General features: G+C 41.1%; 1 protein-coding gene across 2 annotated transcripts in view; it reads right to left on the reverse strand.

Moving 5' to 3' along the window:
* LDAH (lipid droplet associated hydrolase) overlaps nucleotides 1-16,283 on the reverse strand; it is a 711,314-nt gene that overhangs the window by 554,559 nt on the left and 140,472 nt on the right. For both annotated transcript variants that reach the window (XM_069236004.1, XM_069236005.1), the window contains exon 3: nucleotides 10,624-10,758. In XM_069236004.1, coding sequence (XP_069092105.1) covers nucleotides 10,624-10,758 — 135 coding nt within the window. The remainder of the gene's footprint in view (nucleotides 1-10,623; nucleotides 10,759-16,283) is intronic.

A 16,283-nucleotide genomic window follows, 5' to 3' on the forward strand; every position in this document is an offset into this window, starting at 1 on the left:
ACACCTACTACTAACAATATACAAAGAGTGAGCTATGGGTTCGCTCCTTTCAACCATTAGCTTTCTTTGATCAGCCTTGTTCAGCCATTTGCTTGAGACAGTCAATCCTGTCTTGGCTCAACCCAGTGTAGCATTTACCTCTCAACTGATGCAACTGGTTTCTTGCTTTGAAATGCATGAGGAACAACTTTACAACTATCGCCCTCCCTGCCCGCACCTGCTGGCTTCCTCCTGTGTGACATGTTCTAATGTGCTAACACTGCATGGTTAGCACACTGATCTCAGACCTATTGGCTTTGCCAATGCTTGCTCTTACAGTGACTCTCAAGGGCTTCCATGTGTCACAGAAGAGTTACCACCTTGCCACTTTATCATTCTTAAATGGGTTTTCCTTTTAACAGATATGGACATTTTCAGTTAGTTAGAGGCCTTTTGTCTTATGACTCCCAAGGAACAAAAAAAGGAGATCCTACTACCTTCTTGCATTCGTCTAATACTCTCAAAGACGCTTCATTAAGCTCATGTGGAGATGTTGGTCAAGGAGGTCTCCGCTTCTTGTCCCACCCTCAATCACTAATTCGGCCACGAAGGGACTCCTACAGGGGCCATGAAGCAGACAGCGCCGGAAATGAATCTGCAGCAGGGACTCACTAAGGTATTTTTGGACTTCAAGCAAAACACTTGTCCACCTCATCACTCTGACTACTTGCTTCTACTTTCGGTGAGAACGTATTAAGCAAGTGAAACAGCTGAAAGAAATGACACTATGCAGTTAATTTCGATGATACACGTGTTTGTGTATTTTGCGTCTTAAAGCCGTGCGCTCATCTGAATAACTTATTTTAGGAATGCACGTGCTCCCCACCTATTATATGCCCAGATAAAGTGATCTAAACACCATTACTTTTTCACATAAGGACAGATTTTCAACAGTTTACTGCACAGTAGCACAACAAAGATGTACAAAAGACAATTTATGAGTGGACAAATCCATGGCTGATGCGAAGAAGCAGGAACCTTAAGAATGCTGTGTACTCACTTGGAAACTGTATGGCGGACTCTCCGTGTGAGTACGAGTACTTTCAGCTTCTCACCCCATGACATAGGTATGTTCTCCAGCTGATACCATCATCTCTAACTAAAGGCAGATGTCTTTTTTTTATTTAAGGAAACCTTCTGAGGTTTTGAACCCACATAAGCCCCTGCACAACATTAACATGCTCTGAAGACGGTGGTGTCCGTGCTTTGGAAAACGAGCACCATTTTGTGACGCTGTACAGCTGTTAAGCTGTAAAGCCTTCCCGGTGTAAATTATTCATTAAAGGGCACCTGCTTCTGGGCAGGATTCAAGAAAGACAGAATTTCTGGAATCAGTACGCAAAACAAATCGAGACGCTTTACTTGGTCATGTAAAAATTATAAATATTTGCTCAAACTCAATTATCATTCGTGAGCTAAGATTTTATTAGCAAAACTGCATGTTGGTGAAAATTCTGTGACCAATGTAAATTGTGCTTTCTGTAAATGACAAGTGTGCTACCACACCACTGCTTTAACATATTTGTGACTTCACAATGCACCATCAGCTACAGAGCACACACTTACCACGCTGCTGCTGAATGGGCATGGTCGCTTCCTACGCTTCCCTTCTTCTGACACTTGGATTGTTCACAATCCCTGTGACTTCAGTGGTGTAACGCTGACGCCAGCACCCCTATTCTGAAGGCTGTTCCAGCACCACTGCCCATAAGTAAAGGCACATACTGCTGCTGCCTTTTAGATCAGCAGTTTATTTGGGGTTCCAAGTTCTAGATGACCTGCAAAATATTTGTGACTAACCACAAACTAATAGGACTGTGACTATTAAACTCTTGGCTGTGCAAGTCTCCAGGAAGAATGCATGGCCCTAGGGGAGTGGCTTACATCATCGCATAGTCCCCAAAACTTGCCGACTGTCCAGAGAAGTGACTCCAGTCTACAGATCAAAAAACATAGCCACGGATTCGGATTCTTTGAATCAGTGTACGGGAATTTCCACTCTCAAATCAATATTTTGTATCTGTAAATCCTACTCAGCTTGTGATTCGGATCAAATGTGCTTACTTTTATGAATATATATCAAGAATGAGCAATAACGAAAACATGATATATAAGCGCAGCCTGAGAAATTTCAAAGTTACACGGACTGTGAGATGGGCTGGTATGGTTTTCAATAAAGTCTGAAAGAAGCAAGAGCAAAGCTCACATGGTGGACTAATAAACTGCATTTTGGAGCACTAAAACAGTATTACTAAAGTAATAGAAAATGCTATTCACAGACCAATGAGAGTAGCTATCCATCTCTCCTATCTTTTCTATGGGAGATTCTCACACATGTATGTTTACTACTAAATTGTAAATGTGGGAGGAACGAAGGGAAGTAGTTGAAAAATGGGGTACACCTATTACAAAATAAGTGTGGTTTAGGGAGGACTAAGCATGGGATAAGGGAGTGTTAAAGAAGGTTGCGGAAAGGTGCATTCACCCATCCACAAAAGAGTAAGCCAAAACAGTAGTAAATGGAGTAAGTCCAGCACCACGCATAACTAACCACTGGTACTGCAACACCCTCCCATAGAACTCAGTGTAGGTAGAGACTCGAGATAAAATCCCATAGAAAATAATGTTACATTAAACCACATTATTTAAACTATTGAAAAAAAAACTATAATTTTAAAGTAATGCTAAAAAAAATCTTTACAAAATATTACTATTTAATTTTAAAATGTTTACATTTCATGTAAAATTAATGTAACCATTTTTTTAACGAAAATATGACATTAATTCAGTCTATACATCACTTTTAATAAACATGAATACATAAACATGTATTTTTTTCTTTCAGATTTCTTTAAATTTAAACTTCACAATTATATATTTAAATTAACTAAATATTTAATTCAAAATTAAATTAATAGCACTGTATCATTGTGTTGGTCTACATTTCAAATAAATATATTACATTAATTTACATCAATATTTGATGTAAAAATGTTTTTACTAATTTGTTTCAAGTTTAATGAACTTTTTTTGACTTTTTACTTTTCTCTATATTTTACCATAGGGAGATCTCAGACACGGGGATTTACAACTTTTTAGAATTCACAAACATTCTAAGGAATATGCTTGGAAAGCTATGCCAGGCACAGGTTTCCAGGCAAACTCCTGGGAATGTCATGTGACTTTCCTTATGGGTTCCTATTACCTATGCACAGAGTTCTTCATAGTGGAGAACTCTGTAGAGGGGGACGGTAGCCCTCTGCAGATGCACATTGTTTCTCTCTGCGTGAAAAATATTTTTGCCTATGAAAAACGTCCTTTTCCTACACCTCGAGCAAATCTAGGGGTGATATGTTCCTCTTACAAACCTGAACGAAGAGTTGCTCCAGCCCTGTGCCAAAGTACATTTCTGACTCAATGGAGGGTGGAAAGGGGAGTAAAATACATATCAAGTCTTGGAACGCCCACATCCACCCCTTAAGTGGAATTTACGGCTGCAGAGATTTCTGCACTTGTGGTGGTGATATCATCCCTAATAATGGGTTCACGCGTGCCAGAAATTATTTTGTGAAGTGAAAACAGATAAATGTACCTGTAAACATAAGTGTATGACTGAATTTACCTTTGTGAATGGGGCCCCATGAAGGGGGCAGAAGAAGCTCAGATCAGGAGGAGGACTGGTCCAGAGTAGTTGGCCACACAAAGGCTGAAATGGCGTAGCTGGAACTAACCCAGTGTCAGGATCTCACCCTGGAGAGGAAAGAGTGTACTGGAGGGGCAAGGATGATGGAGGTGTACCTGAAGCAGGAGAGGATCCAGCTTAGCGTGGAAGAGAGAAGACAGGACAAGCAGTGGAAGATGGTGGGGTGCTGGCATTCTCAGGAAGGAGAGTTCCAGCAGACGAGAATAAGACTGTCAGGAAGCAGCTCGTCCTAGATGGTGTTCTTATACCCAGATGCCACAGGAGAGTGGCCTCTGGTTCCTCTCAGCCATGGTTCTGAGAGAGAGTTGTGGCTCAAGGCAAGTAAAGAGAAGCTGGTGGGCAGCTATGGGGGGTGATGAACAGCCCATGGGTTCTCAGGGAGTTGTTTAGACCTCTTTTATACTTTTTGATACTTGGTGCAAATTAAACCATCTACTGCATTGACTGTATGTAGTTATAGGTGACTGCAACAGATGCAATTATGCAATGAGATCGATGGATATAGCACCACATATCATAGAGTAACCTTGAAATAGAAGTGTTAGTAGCATAACATGTACATTTTTTAATGTATTGTCTAAACAGCACGATAGATAGGTGGTCTATTTATCCAAGACTGCAAGGGTCATGTTATTTGTGTTGTTTTCATGGTGCCTACCGGACTTGTCCAGTACCACGTGATGCACACTGAATTAAAGATTTTGCAATCCATTCAGCACTGTAAGGTGTGCCTACTGAAAGATAGATGTGGTGTTCATTGCAGAACGCAAACACTACAGCATAAACAGAAGATAGAGCACACAGGGCATACTGTGTTGTGCTCATCTGGCATGGCTTACACAAGGCATGTGGTTGGCTATCACTTACCACGTAACAACACTGTACTCTAAAAGAACATGTTAGACAGACCTTATGGTGCTCGTGTGCTCATATGCCACCAAAGCCATTTAACTAAAAAGGTGTTGCCTCCTCAAAAGCATGTCCATCTTAGCACACCTTCTTACACCTCACAACCAATCAGAATACAGTAGCACAACCATTCCACATCCACATCCACAGAACACTGCATGAAAACTATGCAATCGTCAGTGATGCTAACTGTTCCAGTAACCCCAGGTCGGGCAGTGGACAAAAACATTTCACCCTGTGAGATGAGTATCCTGCAGCACAAGCATCCCTACTATTTGTTCACTATAAAGATCCTTAACAGGGTCAGGTAAATCAGATTCTTCCCATATACTAAAATGGGAATGCACTAGACAGACCTGACCTTCACTGATCAAACACGAGGACGCCAAGAAGCCAAAGCTCCAGGAGGAATCCTGAACTTGATATAGTAATAGCACACAATTTTCAATCTGAACTTAAAATTATGTTGTTTATCCAGTTAGAACAAATGTCTTCTGGCAGAATTTGTGCACAGAAGGGGGTGACTGTGAAATGTATGCAAACACTGGATCCCGGTCGAGCACATACTCCTGTTTATGCCTGAAGGGGATTACTACAGGACCCAGAAAAGGCCAGAGATCAGTGGTTATAAAGAAACTTAAACACCACACCTCACCGTCCATCATATCTCTAAAAACGGTTTATTTACCACAAGGTTGTCGCAATAGTAAACCTTCACCAAAAACGTGAACGGTTTATAGAACAGACAGAAACACCGAGGAGTTGCTAATTGGACAGCGAGGACACATTAAGCTGCAGTCACTCTTTAACGGGCCATGTTGGGAAGCTGCTACACAAAGTTAAATAAACGTCCTTCATGTCGAACTTGTCACACAGTGTGAGAGACGCAGGATATCATATTCTCGACAAACCTGAATGAAATTCTTTGACACTAACGTGGCAGGTCGCCTCTGTGCAACTATCCGAAAGGGATCCCCCAGGCCTCTAAAAATAAACACTTTGTGCCTTTGGTCGCGCTGTTTATTTTACACTGAAATCAACCTATCTGCAACCCTTCAGCTGTAGATTACGTAGATTACACACACTGATTACCGGGCTCTTCTCCTGTTTCAGGTAACCAAGCTAATTAATAGTGCTGTTTCTCTCAGAAACTTTGCACAGTTGCAGAAGCGCTGTTCTGAGACCCTGAACAGATGCACATATAGGGAATGAAGTGGGTGGTTGATGGGTGGTGGTAGGATAAAGATAAACTAATGCAAAAAGAAGAAAATATCCTTTGAATGAGGTCGGAAATCAAACAAGTTTGCGCCTTTCCCGTGAGGGAGAACAACATGCGCACTGCACAGATTTCTCAGGTAAAACGCGGGAAAGGAATGTGTGTGGGTGAAATGCCACAGATTCGGTGTTTTGTAGCTCAGATCCGATGAAAACATACTCTATTATAACGTTATCCCAATTTTGAGGTGTGGGACAGGCAGTGGTGAGGTAACATCGATACTGCCGGCCGGATGTGATAATGAATTGATGCAGTATTACCTTCGAAAATAACGGGAAACTCGTCCTGAGACCCAGAGTACATTAAATACTCTAAACTCGTGTCCAATCCAACATTAGGCATTGACCGAATACGACTGGGGATAAAGGAAGGAGATGGGAGTAATCAGCGACTGGGTGCTCAAGTTGGACAATGCGCCTTTTTGTCCAATCCCCGAACGCTGGAACGGAGGGGAGTGCATCCGGGTCACACAGAGTGATTTCCAATGCAGGGGTCCAGGAGGTTGAATGGGAATCTTCATGTGGCTCACTGCATTGGTGCGCAGTCGCGGGGTTCGGTCAGGTGTGTTACGGGTGCGCGTGAGTGAGGCACAGGATGATGCTCTTTGGATTGTTTGAAAGGTAAGGGTCGCCTGTTTGCATAAAGACCAGTTTTAACACTAATCCATCGGACATTGTGCCCATATTAGGAATGGGGCGTCAAGCTAGGAAGGCTGAAGGGCGCTTGTCAGGTAAAAGTTGTTAATTTATTAAGGGGTGAAGAAACTTCAATCAATAAAGCCAACCAAAAAAACTGTTACAGTTACAAGATTTACTCATTACTAGAGTACTGATCAAGGCCCTGGTCGTATTACAATGGATAACAGAGGCATAGTTTTCTCGTGGTTAACACCTGGACTCATGCTACCCTACTTCTAGTGGGTGTAAAGGGTTCCAGTCGTGTAGTGACTTCGATCATTTAACAGAAATCAGCAAACGTCTTTTAAACATGCCTGTAGTCCAAATCTACACTAAAACGATATTAGAATTGCGGCAAATCACACAGAGCCAAATTCACAAAGATACTTTTGCCCCACAAGTCGAAATTAGTAGTGAAAATATGTCCAATTATATTAAAACTCATGTTCGGTATTCACAATCTTACATGCATACTTATATGTGGATTTTCTTAACATACTATTACACCCAGATGGTTAATATTAACACCTGAACATCTGTTGAGCATTCAAGAACGTTTTAAAGGTTCGTTCTCACATTGTGCACTCTTGAAAATGTTCTACTGTCAGAAGGCGGTTGTAAATTTCTACAGAGTGTGGGAATGGCGAAAGAATGCTTCCCAAGTTGGTAGAAGTGGGGGAAGGAGGACAGCAAGAAGGCCCTTGCAGAGCAGCTGCAGTCCACTAGTATCAGTCGAGATCAAGAGCCCTTTGGGATTCTTGCCCCTGCAAGTAACCAGAATTCTTCCTTCAGTTATTCTTCCATGTCTAGGAATGTTCTGAGGTGTTGGTGATGAGGTTTGCTTTATCCTGTGCACTAGCCAGTAATTTGGAAATTTTCTAGACCCAATTGTTGCAACATTCACACCGAAACTCAGCCCTCTTTGTATCACTTCCTCATTCAATTTACTGTAAGTTCCTCATTCAAGACTGTTCAAATCAGGATGCCCTCTCAAAACCTTGAAATCCTCTCCCAGGTTCAACTTCACGGAAATGAAAACATAGCCTCTGCTTGATCTTGCTGCCTCTCCCCCACCTATTGTGGACAGAGACTAATGTCAGAGAACTCTTGGGACGATATACACAAATTTAGCACCAAAGTTCTGAGGCTAAGCTGATGAACCTAATCTGTTTCATTTTTATCACGGGCAATTAATCCTAAATGTTTGATCTTACTTTTGGCAAAGAAGGTCTCAGAGCTTCATAATACCCCAAAGATCTATATGCCAATGCTCTCTACACCTCATCTCATTTAAAAGTAAGGTAAAGCTGGACCGTAAGAGGACCACAAGCTTTTATGTGCCCTTCTAAGGCTTTTAGTGTCAACGGCCACTTGTTTGATGGTTGCCAGTGTGAAAAAGACAAGACAATTTCTAAATAAGCCATTTTCTGGTGAATGTGCTTCTAAGCGCTGCAAGAGCTGGCAATGTGTAACGTTTTCACCTGCATTTTCCAAACACCTGTGTTCAGCCTTATTTATTCCTTTCTTTTCAATTCATGTTGTTACGAAGGTGATACAGAAATCCTTCTCCATCTTAATCATCATTGCACCACGACTATGGCACATTTCAGCAACTGCTCCTGTAGGTTTAACATTTTCTGAAATTTAATTCTGACAACTGAGATGTTGTAGGTTGGCAGTGATTAGACCATCTCAAGCTCCACAGAGTGGACACGGGTATTGTAGAAGGCAGTCACTCCTATCTCAGCAGTTAAACATGTTCGAGTTAGATTTGACTGTAGTCCGACCCAAATGGCTCAAATCAACTTGTTGGTCTCATTTTGTATTCTTTTTCATCCTTCGATGATCAAAACAAATCTTTCTCTTGTGTCTTCTGATCACTAAACCACTATGGCCAGTTTTATTTGAACCATACTTGATAACACCTGTACAACTTATATTGACCATGCTGAAAAGCTACAAGGAATTTAAACCTTGTGGTGAGGGCTGTTTGCATCCTCTATAAGCTTGCTTTTGTTGCCCAGGCTTTCTTACAGCAATACATTTCCTATAGACCTCTCCCTCCTCCAGCAAACTTCTCATCCTATCCATTTTATTGCTTTTTTCAATATATGGGTTATGTCAATCAGTTCTGCAGTTCAGTGTACTCTGTGATATGGAGAACGGAATAACTACTGTAATAGGACCAAGCATTCAACACCCCTTGCTAGCACTAAAAAGCTTTCTAGTTCTAGGCTGTAGGTGCGAGTTATTTAAAAAAAATTGCTTGCTGCAGGAGGAAGAATGCTACCAAAGGTTAACTTCTTTCGTATTTGAGAGGTTCTTGTTAATAAAGATTCCCTATCCTACCCCCGGCAAAGCAGCAGTGCAGGCTCTAAGGACAACTACTTGACAGGGAGAAGTCATTCAACCTCACAGACTACTGATGCTAATGGTATTCAGATCATGTTAAAAGTGAAACAACTTTCAGAAGTCAACACCCTGAACACCTAGTGCCTGTGAAATGACTGATATCATACCATCACCTCACACTTAACTCATCAAAAACTGAAATAATGAACTTTGGATCCTGGCAAAACCATAACCTTACAAACATGAGCCAAATCAAGGGAGGTGAAAAAATGAACGTGATCATGGACTCAAACCTTTCACTTCAATCTCAAGTGAACAAAGCAAGAGGAGACTCAATCTATACAATGAGAATACATTATGCCCCTACATAAGGCTCTCACACAAGATACAAGCATCATTGGCCATAAGGTTATCCAGGGTGGACTAGGCAATTGCACTTTCCATAGGAATTGGTAATCGATCAGCATTAAGAATACAGAATATGGCAGTGGGACAAGTCCTTAACCTAAACAGATGGGGCCAAATTACTCTCACGTTACAAAGCTCTACTCTGGATACCAGTGGCAGGAAGAATATCTGTCAAAGCCCTCTGGCACTGTACACCAGGCAATTCATAAGAGGGACCGACATTCTTAGAATCCAAACTCCAAGTTATGCAACCAACTGAAAACTATTGGAAAATGTCCCTGTGTTTAATAAAGACCTCTTTTCAAAAAACAGCACTGACGGCAGCCTCCTTAGTAGGCATGCAAGCTTTAGAATATACTCCAGAAAAGGATAAGGACCATGAACATCTATCAAGAATTCAGAAGAAAAATAAAGATTTGGCTTTTCCCCAAATCAGGACTCAAGTAATTCTCAGGTCACAATCCTGACTGGCTTGTTTATGCTGCTTGCTTTTCCATACTGTCACTCCTTCGCCTACAACAACATGGGTTTCAGAGCTCAGTTCCAAAACTCACCCCCAGTAAATTCCACTTCACCCAACACCCTTCAACCATCCATGCACTACTGAAATATTAACCAGACCATCTGCAAAGAGCTTTGGGGCCTTGAGAAGAGGTAGGTATGTACTACAGAAGTGCTACAATACAGTACAAGGATTCTGTCATTTGAGTCCCAAATCCGATCTCACACGTAAGAAGAGCTAGAGAGTTTGACATACCATGTGTTCTTGTCCTCCAAGAAGGCACATCCCAGGAAAGTGGTCAGTGCAGTACCAACAATTTAAAGCTTTACTTGCCCAGCAAAGCTCTACCCAGTCTACAAAATGTCAGTTATAGGTACTATTTAGCCATATATGGTACAACTACACAACTCACACTATCACTATATCAAACGTATAAACATTCACTAATATGTACATCAAACAATAGATTGTAAAAATACTTTTTATACAAAATGGGACAAACATATATAGATTCTTGATCTTAGAACAAATGTATGCTCACACACATAAATCAAATGCAATGCTACATTGATGCAGTACACATTCTTTAATACGACTATTTGACTATGTAGTAAATCTCTTCTGCTCCATATCCATACTGTGAAAACAGTAACCCAAAAATGTTTTTATTCATCTACGTAGCAGTAATAGAACTGTGTTTAACCTTTGCTTACTGGTGACTGAATCATTTTGTAAATGACAAAGTTCAGTACCATACCTGCTGCCATGCCCATGCCACTGGGAGGTCCACAGTGCCCAGCGTGGCTTAATCCCCATACCGGATATTGCTGGTTCAGTCTGTTGTACAGAGCTTTCATGAAGGTCTTGTAAAACCCAATTAAGCCTGGGTTACCTGCCAAAGGAAATCACATTTTATTTTAATTGCATGATATGATAATTATCCACATACAGAAATTTACAAATACACAGTTCTGTTGGTTATTTAGGAAATGTTATGTTCTGTCTATTTCTATATAACTAAAAAAAAACAATCAGTACTATCTATAATCTATTGCGGATTTCAGGGTACCTTATTTTACTTTTAAAATTGAAATGAACTCATCTTCAGCTTATTGACCATGCACATTAATTGTGATATTATTATTATTATTGGGGATTACACTGCTGGACATACAAATCAAATTTATCGCATAGCCAATTTCCATTACTATTCTTAAGGTAAGAGTTGTCCAACATTATAATGTCACATTGATGATCATAACAAACTCAAGACCACCAAGCACTTGCTGATCATTTTTTCATTTCCAGTTAACAAGATCTGGTTTTATTGCCAAAGCCAGTAGCTCGTCTAATAAAAGTCATACCTATTGATGGAGCGCTGGGACACATGCATGAAAACACCAAGGTATGAAAGTAGATTTCAGAGATATTTTGTTTTTGAAGATGATGTTAAGGTTAACACTGATGGCTTCCAAGAAAGGCTGCATTCTCTCTCGTTCACATAGAAGGTGCGCTAATTTACCCTCCCCTCGCTGGTAATGTTAGCATTTATCCAAGTCCACAGTCCAGATGCATGCGATCATACATTTTGTAAAGGATCAGTGGGGTGAAAAAGTGAAGACAGTTCTCAAGGGGCACTCTTTGACTATTGTACTAGAAGGTGCGCTAAACAAGTCTGATCCCCGAGGGGGACCTAGAAGGGGAGAGCTTACCTAACAAACATTTGGCAAAAATAGGAACAAAACAGTGCCTTTTCCAACCTAATTTCTGTAACAATTGGTCAAAAAAATATTTGCTTTTACTGGAAGTTTGAATAGCTTGAGCATACAATATGAGAATGCCTCCTTTCCGGTTTCCATGGATGTCTTCTTCGTAAAGGATTCAGTCTTGCAACCTTTTACTAAACCATGCCTGTATGACGAGATATGTTTGAGTGTTTTTGCTATTAGACTTATAGATGGAAGTATGATCAGTGGATGTGCATCTACCATGTGTTTCAGTTTATGAATAAGTGCAGGCGTTTGTGAATGGTGACGCTGCTGAGAATATGGTGTTTAGTGTCCTGTAAACACTAGCAGAGGAAATATATCACACAAGAAGTTTGGCAAGAAGATTTAGCATTCGGCAGGAGAGCTCAAGACTACTCTCTCAGAAACTACATTAACATTAGTATTATTATGATTACTATTTTATTTGAAAAGAGTACAGTCTTAAAGCACACGCAGATCAGCAGTTAGCCCTTGGGAGCAAATTAAAGTTCTGCCTTCAACACCATCTAAGATGCTTTCTGACCTACTTACTTTATTCCATTGGAATAAAGGGAAAGACCTGCGCTTCTAAAATCATTCCTCTCAGGAAGAGAGCAAGTTGTCGCTTTGGACGAATTTATATCACCCTCGTCCTCATTCCCTTGTGGTGATACCGCAGGGCTCATCCTTATATCCAACCCTTTTCAATCTCTACGTTACACCTTTGGCCTGTCTTATTACATCCTTCGGTTTCTCAGTGGTATAATATGCCAACAACACCCAGATTGTGATGTCGGTGGCTAGCAACACTGAGGACACCGCTGTTGGGTTCCACAACTGCATGCAACAGCAGGCAATTGGATGCACGAAAACTGCTTGAAGCTGAACTCAGATAAAACTGAAGTCCTGCTGTTCGGTAAGAACAACTCATTCTGGTCCCCGAGTTGGTGGCCACAAGAACTAGGCAATTTACTCACTCTGGTTACATAAGTTAAAAACGTAGGGATCTTATTTGACAGCAAACTTTCATATGAAATTCAGATCAGCGCCAACACTTCCTCCTCCTTTTTCACCTTGAAACTACTTAAGACAGTCTTCCCGTTCATTCCACTGGAGCTGCAGAAAACTGTGGTCTCAGCTCTCTTGCTGTTCAAGTTGGGGTATTGCAATGCTTTATTCATCAATTAGTAGAAAAAACTCCTAAACAAGCTGCAGATCTTACAAAATGCGGCAGCTGTCCATATATTAGGAATTCTCAAGCCCAAGCAGCAATCTGCCTCACAAGCCCTGGCCAAACGTCACTGGCTCCCCTTGAGGAAGCACACTGGTTTTAAGGCCCTCTGCACTGCATTTAAATCTCTGCGTGATTCTGGTCCCGATTACCTGAAACAAAATTTCCGCTGGTACATGCCTCCTATGTCTCCACTCTCGTCCTCAACCCATAACGTTACTGCTCTGAAAGTTAGAGGTTCAAACTGGGGTGGCAGAAGCTTTGTCACCTGCTCCTCTAAACTTTAGAACACCTGAACTTTACAACACTCTGCCCTTCCTGACCTCAAGAAAATGACAGGACTGCTTCCTTTTAGAAAAGCTCGGAAAACATGTCTCTTCAATCAATAGGTTTCTTCATTCCACATATTAGGCCACCTCCCTTCAGGTTACTTCCTTCAGTAGGTTAGTGCCTAGATGCTTCCGGGCAGTAGCACGCTTTATAAATTTCATTTTCATTTCATTGCTGCGATTAGAGGTAATTTTCTTCTGGGAGGACGCCGACTCGCATTGATTTAAATTTCTACATGTAAAACCATCAAGAAAGTACCCAAATGAGGCACTATCATCATATGACCCATTAGACACGTTTTGTTTCCTGTCAAAGGGTGGAACAGGGATTTCTACTGCAGTAGAGTAGGGTGGAGGCTCCTACAATTTGCAGCCACCATTCCTGCATGTTCTGTGTGCCACTGGGCTACCAAATAGCTGTAGTGTGTATGATTAAATCTTTCTTTGGCAGCGCAACAAGCATTTGGCATTCACTACCACTAACTCTATGTTCTACTCCTTGCCTTGCAGCTTTTAAAAGGATCTTAAAATTATTTTATTTCAATGCCACTATTATTGAAGCAGAGAACTGTATCTACTCTAATCATATACGACTTAAATTGTTTTGGTGTATTAGTATCTGTTACTTGGGTGTTTTATATTTGCTCATTTGTAAAGTACTTCACTGAGCCTGGGTCACATTCGCACTTTAGAAAACTGTGCGAATAAATAAGTATTGTACAAATACGCCTGAAGGAAATATGCTAAAAAAAAATGTTGTTGGCACTGGTGAAAGCAATTAAAAACACTGTCAATACGAATCCCAAATATACATCAAAGTAAACAGAGGCAGAAGACATTCAGCACATAATCTGTGTACGGGAGTCAGTACTTTCTGTGTGACAAATAATCAGTGCAACTACAATACATCACCTCCAGGAACAAACCGAGTTTACTTGATAATATAAAGCAGATTTTACTTGATAATATAAATTCTTAATAAACACATCTTACCTTAGTTGGACGATGCTCTCCGCTAACATCTAAAAGTCACGTTGAACTTGATTCACAAACATTTTTTTCTGTCAAGGTCTGTGTTTTACTGCTTGACAGTCTTGTGTAAATCACATTTACTCCCTGTAAAATCTTTGTAAATTAAGACTTGTTTCTGCAGAAATTTGCACAGAACCAAAAACAAACTCAGTTCTAACTTTCAAGTGATTGGCGGCCCCTCCTGACTTCTATGTTGGGTGATTCATTAGATGCTATCTGTTACATTCATCCTGTAGCAACCACTTTTGTTTGGTGTTCAGCAGGTTTCAGACAGGATGTGAGACAAACCCCTCTTACATTCTTCAGACCAATGGACTGCCATATTCAAAAGGTATAGTAGCAGGGTGCGTGTAGTGGGCAACATTTAATAACACACCGGGAACAGCACTCTTCAGTGTTTAATTTGAAAAAAATAATAATAAGTACCAGGGCCCTGGGTTTTAATAAGGATGCAGTTGCTGCTGGCCCCACCCACTGCCCCTGCCTGCGCTGCCAAAAGCTAATATTAATGCCACCTTCTAACCATCACATTATTACAGCGTGACAATACCGACACAAGACAGTAAGAACGACTTGGATGTACTGTTATTTTTTATTTAATGAATATTGAATTGTTAAGCAGTTTGTTGTGGAACTCTGCAAGTAGACAGACTGTGCCACCATGTTGTGAAATGTCGCAAATAATTGTGGGTTTAATTAATAGGTGCCTGTGCCAAGCACTGGCAAGCACCAGCACAAATTAGACACTGGCCCCACCCCTCACCCCAACCAATCCCAACCACTCCCCCAGAGTGCAGAATACAACAAATCAAGGACGTCACCCCAATGCCTGCATTCCCCTCAGAAGAGCCCATATGGGCATTAAGCATGAATTGTAGAAACCATGCCGGGGCTAATCTATCAGGCCTGTGGTTCTAAGTCTTAAAATGTTTTGACAGGCGAGTCCGCTGACTCATAGCAGCTCAGGAGCCACTTCAAGTGTAAAGGTGCTAAACACCTCTCAAAAATAATATTCCTAAAATGCTTTAGGATCTATTATAAAGCTAAAATATTCAGCAAGGCGGCCTAAAATGTATTTAAAACATGTAATAAAATACTGTAGAACAACTTCTGGACTTTATGTAAATATGTGAAACGCCTATTGTTTTTCTGAAAGACAGCGTTAGACGAGGAATCATATAGAATTTAATATCCGAAACCCTGTTAGATCAACATCGTGTAAAGGGAAAAAGTCTTTCAAGTGCCCCTGGCATGCCAGCGGTTGCTGCATGCTTACAGTACAGAAGGTGCACATCGCCGCTCCAGTCAGGAGAACAGTGCATTAAAGTGTTTACTCTAGACTGGGACTTGGGTGACCCCAAAACACGCACTTACTTAACAGCATGTATCCAATATCAACTATGGAACGCTCAAAATGTCTGTTTTCTTTGTAAAATCAAGCCATGTAAAAAATACAGGTTTCTCTTGACACTGGCAGAGCTTGCCAGAAAAGTTCCCATGCCTCGGTCACCGTTTCAAAGAGAAGCGAAAGTGAGATGTGTTTACAGGGCACTCGTCAGGCCTCATGGCCTTTTGTGTGTCTCTCAAGGCACCTGTGACTAATGTCTTTCCTAGACAAAAGGCAGCTCATTTCAACCCCTGCCGTAAAGGCAGACACTACCTCGGGTTTATTTTGGACAAGCAAGAGATAAGACCTTAAAATGCACACAAAAAGGTCTACTTTATACGCCGCTGTGAAGAACAAAGGCATGTTGTGTGGCCCTTCGCCCAAAGTGCCACAGATCCTTACACATGCCTGGGAGGAACGGAAAGCACCGGTGCAAAAAGAGCATGCAGAAAAAGACGAAAAAACACCATGCCACCTCTAAACGGAAAACAGGCGATAGAGACTTTGTGCATACAAGTCTGCATCAAGAGACGTGCAATTATATGGTTACACATCTATAAACGTACAAATATAAGGAGGGACTCGGATTCCATGGAAACGGGCGCGCGAGGCACAGTCTGGACTACCCTGGTGTCAATTTACTAGCACTTCTCATTGTGGCCAATCTAGTAATAATAACATTTTTATTTC

Source organism: Pleurodeles waltl, chromosome 5, assembly GCF_031143425.1.
Source record: "Pleurodeles waltl isolate 20211129_DDA chromosome 5, aPleWal1.hap1.20221129, whole genome shotgun sequence".
Lineage (NCBI taxonomy): Eukaryota > Metazoa > Chordata > Amphibia > Caudata > Salamandridae > Pleurodeles > Pleurodeles waltl.